This window comes from Apaloderma vittatum, unplaced genomic scaffold (genome assembly GCF_000703405.1).
Source record: "Apaloderma vittatum isolate BGI_N311 unplaced genomic scaffold, ASM70340v1 scaffold29916, whole genome shotgun sequence".
NCBI classification, from domain to species: domain Eukaryota; kingdom Metazoa; phylum Chordata; class Aves; order Trogoniformes; family Trogonidae; genus Apaloderma; species Apaloderma vittatum.
Window position 1 is genome coordinate 11,685 of NW_009720550.1, and position 11,624 is coordinate 23,308.

Genomic DNA, 11,624 nt, shown 5'->3' on the forward strand with positions numbered 1-11,624 from the left:
GTTGAGGAGACGCAGAGTTCCCAAGTTGAAACGATTTCTCAGAGGTGCCATTGTCAGTGATGGAGCAGAACGACTGACCATTTTATTTCTTAAAATCCGTGGAGTGTTTGCAGTTCACTTTGGTTTGTTGTCAGTATGCCCTTGTTTCTCTATGTCCCTTCTCCTTTTCACATGATTTCTTTGATCATAATCAGGTGTCTGGTGGATTTTGCTTTTCATTGTCTTAGCTATGGTAATTGCCTTAGATAATTGCCCTATGATTATTTTTTTTTGACGGCTCTTTCAGATAGGCATGATTGTCCTGACTGAGTTTAATGAAGGGTATTAAGTCACTCTTCTACTTGTAAAGAAGTGAAGAACTGAGGCTTGCAGAAGGAAGCTAAGAGGGTTCCAAAATAGTCTCATATTATTCGGACCTTCCTTTGTGAAGACTCACTCAAAAAAATTGGGAGAATTTATTAAACAATACTGTCAGAAAAGTGTGATGTCAGATAGGAATGAACACAGATATTCATATTTACAAAATAATAATTTCTTACCTAATAATACCTACAAGAGTGGCCTCTGCAATTCATCTCCAAGTTGAGCATTAAATTACTTGAGAATACTTTTTGTAAATCTTTAACTCATTACTGGAATGTTTTGCAGCTTTAAGGCTATTAATATTACTTTCGTAACAGCGCTTCACTTACTGTATGTTTTATAGACATGAGTCAAGACCAATTTTAAAGGAAACATCGCAATGCGTTTTACACTGTATAAATACGTGGACAAACATCCACAACACATTATGGAAACAGAGTTAGATATTCAGAGTGGTAATGAGGGCTTGAACTACAATATAATTATTTTGGTATGAAAAATTTCAGATTTGGTGATTTTTTGGACAGACGTTTTGTAGGAGGAAGTTGCCTAATATAAATTTCTCAAAGGAGAGTTCTGTAAAATTTCTTTTCTTAAAGACTGCTTTCTCTCTTGTGTGATTGTTTTTCCCTATAATTTCCCTGACACTTCTGAAAACTATAGCATCTGTGGTTAGATTGAAAATGATATATTTGTAATATTTTCAATCCATTTGTAAGATTATGTTTCATTTTGGAAGTAAAAAGATCATGACTAATATGGCAGCAGAGACTTCATAAATTGCCCGTAAAAAGGCTTGAAGGGATCTGCTCTCAAGTTTCAAGGATGCATCTGTCACTGGACGTCTTTTACAAAAAGCAATATTATCAAAGAAAGAAAGTGCTAACTTAAAACCTATTTTTTTAATAACTTGCATTTTGGGGTGTTTTTCTTTTTATGTGATTGATCGGTATTCTGAAATAGCATGCTGTTACATGGAAAGTGTTACTTTGGCCAGGAGAACTTTGGATCTTTCTAAACCACTCCATCCTGTCCCCAAAAATGTGCGTGCTTATGCATACACACAGATGTTTGTGATCACAACTTTATGGTGGTACCCTGTTGTCTTGGCAGAAGATCTAGATGTCTGTGATGTGTGTGTTTATATATTTTATATGCAACTTCAAATACAAGAAACAAAAATCAAATATGCTTTTCTGGCCAAAGAGTCCTCCAAAAGTTCTGCAAAACTTTAGAAATTCCTGATGTTGATTAGTCCAGTGATGAGAGATTTTGTCTTAATTGTGAAAACCGCAACAAACATAGAAGTGAATAAATTTGGCGCAGTTTTCTGCTCTGCTTTCCAGCTAAACACAGAAGGGATTATTTGGGTGCTTCATGTGTTTGACAACATAAGGCTTCCAAAATATCAGAAATTATTTGAAAGTGAGTTTTATTATTATTACAGGCTCTTATGTTTTCATTTTAATCTCATATTGGATTTTCTTCCATCTAATACCCATGATCCAGAAGAGATGTGGTTTATCTTTAGATAGGTTGCTGATCTTCATGTGGAGAAAATATTAAAAAAAAAATAATCTCATAAAACTTCTCAAAGTACCCTCTAAACTGAGAATCCAAAGCTAAAAGCAAGATTTAAATTGTGCTTGTACCACAATTTGATGTGAAACCTGTAGCTTTTACATGTTGAGTTGCTTTCTTAAGTACTTAATATCTGAACAATTACAAAAAGCCTTCAAAAAGGTGTGCATTAGGTACTGAGCTGTGGGCTTTCCTGAAGTCCTAGGTGCTCACTGGAGAAACAAAGATGTTAAAGGACAAAATCTGATTTAAAGTGGGTGGATGATAAGAATTAGTGAGCTATGCTTTTTTGTTTGGGCCCAGTTTCTTGCACAGAGCCTAGTTGAATGAAATCACGGGACAGTACTGCTGAGCACCAGGCATCTCCAGCAGTTTTGGACATGTGCTGTGGCATACATTTCACATGTAAAGCAATTAACCAGAAACTTTACAACTACTGAGCGGTATTTTCCAGCTCCGGTACCCCGTTCCTCTATTTGTTTCCGAAACAAAAGTGCCAGATTGGTTGAATGTATGAGCAGTGACACATGCTATGTTTAAATACTAGAAAGTTCTGTTGAACTAATGCAAGTGACTGCACAGGAGAATGTTTTTAGTGCAAAAAAAAAAAAGGGAAGAGAGAATTCTTAGGAGATTTGTAATTAATATTTGGCATAAAACAGGAAGCTAGAAAAACAGGCGTTAGACTATTTAGGCTCAAGTGTCTTGAGTTTTATTCTGGCTTGAATGAAAAAGTCTTGCAGGATTGCTACTTATAAATTGTGGTACTATCACTGTGTTATTTCCATATAAACGTTTGTGTGCAGTGTTTACAGTAGTAGTATGAATTTGCTTGCCTAGGTTTACTTGGTTCCTAAAATAAGCAGATCTAATATTATGCTCTCTACTTAAGCATTTATTATTTTGCCAAAGTACACCCTAAACCACAGGCATAGTAATCCAGCAGCACTTAATAAGAGGAGAAGAAACAATTTTGCAGAGTTACTTTGTTGGTATGGTTTCCGAAACTTTATATAGTTTTGCTTGCCGTGTATCAACCTAAAGTGTGTTTGCATTTTTAATTAATCCCAACATATTATCAAGTACTTAGGAAACTGTTGATTTCAAATGTATATAGCATAAGAAACCTCAGGTTCTATTTGCATGAAGAAATGGTAGCATCACAAATCTTTTAAACATAGGCCTATATACTTTTAGTGCAAGTGGTTAGAAACTTCTCTTTAAAAAAAACGAAGCGAAAATAACAGTTCAAGAGCTCATAGGGTTTTGTTGTATATGATACTTTTAAAGTACATGAATGGTAACTGTCACTGAAGGAAATGTGTGCTTGAACTAGCACTAATTTTACTAAGCTAGTTTAATTTCATACCATTAACATTTCATAGTGCCATAACTAATGTAATGCCTAATGCTTGTGAGACATGAGTATATGTAGGTATGGTAAATATGATTATGTCTACTGACTAATTACTGTCATCTGATAAATTTGCCATGTAAATAAAACATATTCCCCAGACTATTGTTTTTTCAAGTGAATGAACTGTTCAGGGAAAATCAGCAGAAAGATTGTCTTCAATTCAGGTGGTAAAGCTGTTCTGATTTTGTGAGTGTCTGCGTGCTTGTGAAGATCTGTTTTTTAATATCTGGATTTGGTGTTAGTTGTTTTGCAGTACTCTGAGTACTGTTGTTTTACAGAATATTAGGGGCTTAACAACTACTTTGTTTTGCTGCAGTTTACAAAACGTGCATCAGACATCAAAAATCCCAAATGTGGCTTCAAATCCGGGTGCTTTTTCATATTGTGAAAGTATTAGATATTCAGTGACAGGTAATCATTTGTAAATCTATATTGAAAAGTGGAACTAAATTAAAACTGTGACATGGTATGTAATGTGTTAGAGTTGTTTTCTTGACTCCTGTTTTCTAGCTTAAGAAGCTGACAGATAACATAATTTTCCTGAAGTATTATCCAGCTGTTGTGGTAACTGTGGTGTATCTGAGATTCTTGCCTTCAGTTAATTCAGGTATAATGAAGTATGATCTAATGTCCTGGAATGGCTACTTTGTATTATGAGAAGTAATAGTTAGAAATAGAAATTCTAATTTTCTTTTTTTTTTCCCCTCCCCAGAAGAAAGAGACTGATGTATTATATTAATTCATAAAATTTTAATGTTGCATTCATTTGGACAATTAATCATCATTCGAAACAATTTTCTTAGGACAATTCTCTAAAAACATACAATATTATTCTACTAGGTTTGAACCAATCTCTTCCACCTTCTTACTCCCTCCTCTATTTCTTTTGAAAAATTCAAGTTGTGTGACCTGCTAATGATGAAGCAGAGCAGCACCCAATTAAAATGGTCTGGAGGAGAGAGTGTCATGACAGTGTAAGTGGGATGTTATTAGTTATGAGCAAATAGGAAACCTGAGAAAGAAGAGTGAACATACTCAGAGGAATAGAGACCATTAGATTCTGAGTTAGGCAGTTGGAGCCATACTTGATCATTCTCCATGAGATCGATGACAGCACTGCCAGAAGCCTGGTCAAGGTATCCTTTCTTGTACTCATCATAGGTGTACATGAGTGGGGAACCATTTTTGTAGAGTGCAACCCAAACATTTGTTCCTTTTGCATGTACGTGGTAGGAGAAATAGTACAGTCCCGGGATTCTGCAGGTGAAGATTCCTGTTCTGGGATCATAGTGTTGCTGCCTATTGTACAAGATTTTGTCAAATTTGATAGGGACTGCTGCCCCGGGGTAGGCTTTTGAGAGGATGACAGTGAAAGCAGACACTGGCATCCCTGTAAGAGCTTGGTTTACTCCTCCTTTCACGAAAGACTCTCCAGCTTTAACGTAGCTCTCGGGCACCTGTGCGGCTTGTCCGGGGGGACCGGGAGGACCTGGGGGGCCTGGCAAACCAGGCTCTCCACTGTTGCCTTTAGGCCCAGGGGGCCCAGGTGGTCCCATGGGTCCGCTTAAGCCTTTTGTAGAAATACCCGCTGGGCCTGGCAGTCCTGGTGCTCCTGGCTCACCTTTTGCACCAGGGGCTCCTGGCAGGCCGGGGGGCCCAATGGGGCCTCTGGTCCCAGGTATTCCTGAAGGCCCTCTGGGACCTGGCTCACCATTGATCCCTGGGACTCCCTTAGCACCTTGTGGACCCACTGGACCAGGCAAGCCAGGTAGCCCAGCATGGCCAGTGTCACCTTTTGGACCTGGGAAACCTGGGTGTCCCTTAGGACCAGCAAGACCCTGCTCACCTGGGTATCCTGGTTTTCCCTCTAATCCTGGTAGGCCTCGTTCACCCTTGGCCCCTGGGAATCCTGGGGGACCTGCATGCCCCATGTCGCCTTTGGGCCCAGGCAGGCCGTTGTCACCGGGCAAGCCTTTGAGTCCTGGAGGGCCCATGTTTCCTGGTGGTCCAGCAGGCCCTGGTTCTCCTGGCACACCAGCTGGGCCTTGGTCTCCTTTAGGTCCTGGAAGGCCCAGAGGACCTTCAGGCCCTCTGTGTCCCTTCATCCCTGGCAACCCTGGCTTTCCAAATCCTGGAAGACCTGGGGATCCAGGCAAGCCTGCAGGTCCAGGCTGTCCCTTGGCTCCAGGGAGGCCTGCTGCTCCCGGTGGTCCCATTGGCCCAGGCTTGCCGATGCCAGGCTCTCCAGGTTCTCCTGGGGGTCCCTGCAGACCTGGGATACCAGCTGCTCCAGGTGCACCTGGTAAACCTCTGTCGCCTTTGATACCTGGCTGACCTGGGAGACCATTTTCACCAGGCTTTCCTACCCCAGCAGGACCAGGGAGGCCTCGGGGTCCCTGCGGGCCTGGAAGACCCCTGTTACCTGGGCGACCTGGGATGCCAAATCCGTTTTCTCCCTTTTGTCCATTTATACCAGGGATACCTGGCTCTCCTTTCTCCCCGGGGAGGCCTCTCGGCCCTTGAGCTCCCGGGGGGCCTTGTGGTCCTGGCTTGCCAGGAACAGACAGTCCGGCAGGGCCAGGAGTGCCGGGAGGTCCTTGTGGCCCTCTTGCTCCTGGGAGCCCAACGGGTCCAGCTTCTCCTTTCTCACCATTTAGTCCTCTCTCTCCTGGCTTTCCTGGTTGACCTGGCATGCCTGGCTTTCCAACTGCAGAGAATCCAGGTGGTCCTGGGGGACCAGGGGGGCCTTGGGGACCAGGACTTCCAAACCCTGGCTTTCCTGCAGGACCCGGTTGTCCTCTTGGTCCAATAGGGCCTGGGGGTCCAGGGGGCCCTTGTTCACCCCTTATTTGCACACCTGTGAGAGAGAGGAAACTAGGTCAACCAGGTAAGCTGTAACAGATTTGCCGAGTTGTAGCATATTGGTGACGTGTAAAGGGTTAACTTAACTTGAACTTAACAAGAGTCAAGTTTCTAATAGCGTTTGGTCACTGAGAGCCTGACATTCACAGCAAAAAGTGTCTCAGAGCTCAAATTAGTTTGAGTTTCATAAGCTACAAGGCCTCCTGATTTCTTTTGGCTTCAGTACATTTAGGGTCATTAGAGAGGTAAAAAGATGCTGTGGAAGTAGATGAAAACTAGTAAGGAAGGAAAAAGAAAACCAACAGGTGACTGCTTTAGCAAGTCATCAAACTTGCATCTTGATGACAAATGAAACCAGAGAAAGCTTCCTGTGCAGGTGTAGCTGCTTTTCTGAAACTATTTTGTGCTATATTTAAGTAGTAAGATTTTTGTCCTCCCCATCCCCCTTCCAAAAGTGGCTCTGTTTTTTTGGTAGATATTTTCAAATACTGTCATAAAGATTTTTGTTTGTCATAAAAAATTCACCTAGTGGCAAGGTCACAACTGATCATCTTACTACAGTCAGACTTTTGGCATTGTTTTAATTTAATAATACTTCAGTTTCTTAGTTGTCAAAACAGCAGGTGGAGCCACTTAACCAAATGTCACAAACACAAGAATAAATAAACAAGCTCACTGGTTACTTTTCTGTGGTCTTTGGAGCTTGAAGCTTTATGTTGGAAGTAGGATGCTGATATGTGGAACATCACAGACAAGATTAACATGGATATTGTGAGACTAATTCAGCAGTTTGCAGCAATATAGAATAAAATACCATGCCTATGATGGATGTTAATTTAACGTATCATTTTGAAAACAAAAACTGAGGTATGTAGGAAGGACCTGGATGCTGCTTTTTGTAATAGCAACATTCTGTCTGATAATTGGTAAACAATTGGATCAGCTAAAATTTGCATTTCAGTCTCTTGCAAGAGGAGCAGTGTGTCTGTGTGTATATATATGTGCAAGTTTGTACAATGACTTTTTTGCCATCTCCTAGATAATACTTTTTCCAGTCTATGACTATTCTTAATGAACTGAAAATGAGATGGAGGAAGAAAACTATTCTTGTCTATATCTATTTTAAAAAAAGAAATGTATATATGAAATACATTTGATTTTTTGTTTGATAGTGGCTCTGTTAAGGTTGGCTTCTTCCTATATTGCCAGGAAAATTGTTCTTACCCACCAAGTGTAGAGAGTGCATTCTTCTTTTTTGCTTATGTGTAAAATCATCACAACTGCCTATCACCTCATTTTGCGCACCTTCCTTTCTCATCCTCCTTAAGGCAATGAAAAGGAAGATAGTTATTAAAATCCTACAGCTAGAAAGAGCGTGATGTCTGTGATTTGTTGATAAACTGCAAGTGCAAATACGTGTCTTTGGCTGTGAAGGATGTTGTGGAATCTGTGAGTACCAGTGACAAGTCTGGTGCAACCTTTAGTACCTTAATGATACTGTTGAATTTCTTACTTTGGAACAACTGGATTCAGTAGGGTGGAATTGCAAGTTGGTTTTCTCATTATATAGGTGACATAAGATATGGCATATTTTAAGAACTACACCGTATGAAAAAGTAATTTAGAAAAGGCTTAAGCCTGTCAAAATTAACATGTGCCCTGCAGCAGATGTGGTGTGTGAATGTTTTTTACATGTTAGACATTTTCTCTTCACCACAGCTAAGGGATCTGTCTTCAAGGGGAAAATCTTACTAAACTGGAGGACTCGGAATCTATTTATTCTACCTATAGATAGAACTTCAAAAACTACCTGTTCACATCAGGGAACACAGGCAGGTCAGATCAAAGCCTGAATACAGATACATAAAAAAGTTCCTGAGCTAATGCTGGATTAGTTCTAAAGCATTAGAGGAAGAATACAAACAGATTCTTACATCAGCTGCAGTGAATCCAAACCCAAGCATTTATGTGGGTACGTTGGCAGAAGACAACAGTGACCCCAGCCAAATCTACTTTTTCATAATGATAATTCAAGGAGCTGTGTCCAGGCCTGCCTACCAAACATAATTTGTTCTTTAGCAGTCAGAGTGAGTTTGATTTCTACAGGGGGGGACAGCATTCATTTCAGCTCTTTTTAAATAGCATGCATTTTTTTCACTTGGTCTTATTTATTTATTTAGTGGCAAATTCCATCAGGCTAACTTCAGAGTGCTTCTCTTTCTTGCTTTTTACTATGATTTAGATGCAACTTTAAATCAGTCCTAGATTCACAAAGTGGTGGGTGCTGCCTTTTTTGCATCAGTGTTCATGTTATTACTGAGATTTTCTGTAAGGACCTATATTGCTTCACAAAGTTGTACAGCTTTTATATGAAAATATAAATTGTGCTGTCTAGAGACAGTGCTAAGTCCCCTGAGGAAAGGACAACTGAATGTGTTAGTGAAGTATGATTTTTACCAGGAAAATTGAAGTAGTAGCTGGCCACTCTTTTATATGTCTTGGCACATATCTTGATGTAAAGTTGGTTTGCATTCTCTGAATGCAGTCAAACCCCATTTAGGTGTTGAATTAAGTGCAAAGACTTTAACATAACCTGCAATAATGTCCTGTTTAAGCACTGCTGAACGCTCAGATTTAATTCAATTATTATTCTCAACTAGGTCTTTTCAAATGTTTCAAGCCAAAGAGCTACTGTTTTAAAAGTTATGTCCTAGTAATTTTAAAAAATAGCAATAGAAGAGAAAAGTGTATTCTGGCTGAAGAGCTACCAAGAACAAGATTTTTAAAACTTTTAAAGCAATTTCACTAAATTAAATGAAACTTTTTTAGACTTCGATTGCCAAAAAAAATTGTGCAATCTATTGCATGTCACCAGTTTGGGCCTAGACTAAGATTTTAGTGCCAGGCTGCTTTTTGACAAAGATGTACAAAACAAAGAGAAATTATTTGTAGTTAAATCTCTAAAAGCCAATATTTGGTGACCAAAAGGAAAAATAAGCTATGGTGAAAAACTTGCCGTATGCTACTCAAGCTACTTGCATTCTGAAGAACTCACTGGACAATAGGTAAATTAATTTGGTTCTGTAGTCTCCTGTTTTATTCTTCTGTGGTAGTCTCAGACTAGAAATGATCTCTACCAGTCTGCCCTCTTTACACTCTTCTAAAATCCCTTTATAGGCAGCTTGTTTTCCACTCTGAAGAACAGCAGTGGTTTTCTGGTTCTCTATTTTGATACTTGTTCCCCAAATTAAAATTTGTCAAGCAATTCTGAATGATTGGACTGCAAACTGTAGGCTGTTCCTGCTTTTCAGGTCTAGTATGTAGTCCTTATTACCTTTCCTAAGGAGACAGCATTTTATATTTATCACATGTATCAAGTTTCATGCACATTAGATTCCGCGTTAGTGTATAAAGTGAAAACTTAGTTCAGGACAATTAATTTCCCTGTTTAATCCTATTTTGTGTCTTCCCTGCTCCTTCCTTAATTTGCTGCTGGTTTCCCCATTTCCTAATGTTTTCTATAGAGGAGAAAAAACACTACAAGGAGAAGTATGTGAATGTGGTAGAGGATAACCAAGGAAATATTGTACTTCACTTAAAAATAATGTAAATATGTAAAAGACTGAGTAAAAACATGGAAAAAACGTGATGAAAAGTTAATGAGGGCAGAGGGAGGAAATACAGTTTTAACTCGGTGGGAGTTAAAACAGAGTAGCTGTTTATGTGCATGTTATCTAAATTCAACCTGAGAGTGCTGGTAAGGTTCCAGAAAGCTTTTGTTCTAAAGACAATGGAAGGAACTGTGGCAGTGTCCTGAGCTGCAGCTGTTCTCTCCAGTACTGCTTCTCGTTTGCTGCCCTATTTTCTAATGCATACATAGTCTAAAATTTCCTTTTTCTGGTGAAGCTTATTGGAAAATGCTGTTTTCTGAGTCCCTCATTCACATTCGTCATTTCTGCAGCAAAAGTGAAAGCTATTCTGAATAGCCTGTTGAAAATAATGTTGTTCTTGAGTGGGAGAGCAGGATGTTTCCAAGTAAGATTCAATTTTCTTCCTTTTAGTGATGATAATTTTGAATAGAGACTAGTGATCATACTTTGGAGAACAATTTATGAAATAAAACCAGTACTTAAGAAGTCGGAAGTTTTAATTTCAAGTTTTTTTAAACAGGCTTTGGCCTAAGCATGGAAAAATGAAACAGAACTCATAGTTTCAAACGCTTAGCCACCCATTTGACTTAAAAAGACAAAGAGGATACCCAGAAATTTTACAACTGCAATTATATATTGTCTATACAAATCCACAATAAGGCTGATCTATGAAATGAACTTTTTACAGTGAAGCTGGAATTGTTATATTACTATGAGATTAGTCTGATAATTAAGGATTTAAATTGCTTAAGGAAAAAAATGGAGAGGTTTATGTCAAGTTTTTATGACAATATAACTATTTATTTTGCCTTTCTGGACTTAAGCAGGTCTTTGTTTGGCTGTGTGTATGAAGTACATATTTAAATACACACTTAAGATCTGGTTTGAGTAGTAGAGATAACATGAGAGAGTTTGTAAAAGTTCTTTCTGTAGATGACAGGTCTGTTAGAAACTCTCATGTTGAATCAAGAAATTTGAGGACAATTAGGATGTTGTACATAGTTATGTATATAATGATGCATTGTTCCCATTACTGAAGGTCACATCTGTAGCTGTGATGTAATTGCTGTTCTATATGGCTTTAGTGATTATTGTGTAAAAAATTATCAGTTGTCAGTGACAAGTGTGCATCTTTGTCAATAGGAACCAACTGCCAGAACCACTGCCAGTTCCTTCTGCAGTGATGACATTATTTTAATAAACCTAAACTAATAGTGAAACTTGAGTAGCAATAGTATAAACAAAGAGCTTTTGTTCATGTATTGACCCCCTGGGAAGAACTGTGTTAGTTTATAATCAAAAATAACAAACTTACCTTGACTCTTTACATTAAATGGTAGAAAATGTGGCCCCTTGATGCTGGATTGCTTCTGATATTGCTCAGAATAATATCCATCGCTACCATGGACGATGTTCAGACAAAACAGCAGCAGAAAGGATATTTGTAAATGCATGTTTTCAAATTCTTTCTGTGCTAGAAAGGGGGAAAAAAGTTTGTTATAAAAACCAGTTCTGTTTCTTGTGCATGAAAAAATGAGTTTTCTTAAAGCATTGGTACTAAAAGTAACATTATTTTGTGCTTGCTTCTTCCTGCTTTCACTAGTTGTGAAAAATTCTCTAAGAAAAAGGGAATCAATATTGTTATCAATTGGAATGATAGAGCTCTTGTGTAGATAGCTTAGAGGCTTTTCTTGGGAAAATAATGATTTAATGGATGACAGCCTATTTACAACCACTGTCTTCAGAAACAG

The 11,624-nt window shown here is 38.9% G+C and overlaps 1 protein-coding gene across 1 annotated transcript; it reads right to left on the reverse strand.

Annotated features, from left to right (window-relative positions):
- Window positions 1–4,091: 4,091 nt before the first annotated feature.
- On the reverse strand, window positions 4,092–11,327 carry COL10A1 (collagen, type X, alpha 1). Its single transcript, XM_009871054.1, has 2 exons — window positions 11,189–11,327; window positions 4,092–6,218 (listed from the first exon to the last, which is right to left on the reverse strand). Exons 1-2 carry the CDS (start codon window positions 11,325–11,327, stop codon window positions 4,351–4,353), a joined length of 2,007 nt encoding a protein of 668 aa, XP_009869356.1. The 3' UTR covers window positions 4,092–4,350.
- Between the last annotated feature and the right edge of the window lie 297 nt (window positions 11,328–11,624).

Coding starts and splice junctions, on each gene's coding strand:
- COL10A1 (XM_009871054.1), bottom strand. CDS start 11,327: ATGCATTTACAAATATCCTTTCTGCTGCTGTTTTGTCTGAACATCGTC. Junction 6,219..11,188: donor ATTTAATGTAAAGAGTCAAG/GTAAGTTTGTTA, acceptor TCTCTCTCACAG/GTGTGCAAATAAGGGGTGAA.